At 76.3% G+C, this 1,124-nt stretch overlaps 1 protein-coding gene across 1 annotated transcript in view; it reads right to left on the bottom strand.

Annotated features, from left to right (window-relative positions):
- Positions 1 to 635, bottom strand: part of PPM1E (protein phosphatase, Mg2+/Mn2+ dependent 1E) — a 64,938-nt gene extending 64,303 nt beyond the window's left edge. The window contains exon 1 of the mRNA XM_027660169.1: positions 235 to 635. Within this exon, the coding sequence (XP_027515970.1) occupies positions 235 to 635 (401 nt within the window). The remainder of the gene's footprint in view (positions 1 to 234) is intronic.
- Between the last annotated feature and the right edge of the window lie 489 nt (positions 636 to 1,124).

Raw genomic sequence — 1,124 nt, 5'->3', positions numbered from 1 at the left:
CCCACATTGGGGGGTCCCTCAGCCCCCACATTGGGGGGTCCCTCAGCTTCACACTGAGGAGTCCCTCAGTCCCCACATGGGGGGTCCCTCAGTCCCCACACGGAGGGTCCCTCAGTCCCCACACAGAGGGTCCCTCAGTCCCCACATGGGGGGTCCCTCAGCCCTCACGCTCGCCACACCGGAGGGTCCCCTCAGCCCCGCGCCCTGCCCCGCTCCCCTCAGCCCGGCACTCACTACTTGTAGAGCTGCTGCAGGCAGAGGTCCAGGCACTCGCCCTCCACCTCCTCCTCCGTGATGTACTCCGAGAGCGGCCGGGGCAGCGGGGGCAGCGGCGGGGGCGGCGGCGGCGGGGCGGGTGGCTGAGGGTCGCCGGCGTCGCCCTCGCCGCCTTCTCCCTCCTCCGCCTCGGCCGCCGCTCCCGCTTCTCCCTCTGCCCCGGGCTCCTCGTCAGCGGCGCCCGCGGCGTCGGCAGCGGGCGGAGGGGGCGCCGGCTCCTGCTCCGGCTCCGGCTCGGGCTCCGGCTCTGCCCCGAAGGGCCCGCGGAACTCTCCCAGGAACAGCTCGAGGAAGCGGCGGTAGGTCTTCTCCTCCGCGCTGCCGCCGCCGCCGCCGCTGCCCGAGCCGCCCGCGGCCATCGCTTCGCATTCCCGGCCGCCCGCCGGCGGATCAGCACTGCGCCCGCAGAGAGCTCCCTGTCCCTGCCCGCCACCGCCTCCTCCTCCCGCCTCCCGCCCGCCGCCTGCGCGCGCGCTCCCGAGCCGGGCCCGCGGGGCCGCGCACGCCGCGGGGGTGGTGGCGGGCGGGGGGGGGGCTGAGGGGGAGACGCGCCTCGGCGGCGGGAGCGCGGGCGGCGCTGAGGGGGCTCGGGGCGTCCGGCGGCCGCCCGAGGGGGCGGCTCGGCCCGCGGCAGTGACGGGGAAGGGGGGGAGCGGGAGCTGCGAGAGCCGCGCCGCTGTGATGAGTCATGCGAAGGCAGCCAGACGCGTAGGTTCCTCACAGGAACCCGGAGGAAACCTGAGCGCACATCGCCTGTTACCTAATCCCCCTGCCTCCTTCAGGGCTTCCCTGAAGCTTCCGCCGCCGCCGGCGCCGCCGCGGCTCCCGGAGGGTGAGCGGGGCTCCGA

Source organism: Corapipo altera, unplaced genomic scaffold (assembly GCF_003945725.1).
Source record: "Corapipo altera isolate COAL_440 unplaced genomic scaffold, ASM394572v1 271, whole genome shotgun sequence".
Lineage (NCBI taxonomy): Eukaryota > Metazoa > Chordata > Aves > Passeriformes > Pipridae > Corapipo > Corapipo altera.
The sequence above is the reverse complement of the archived record's forward strand: the minus strand, read 5'-3'. Positions and strand labels throughout refer to the sequence as shown.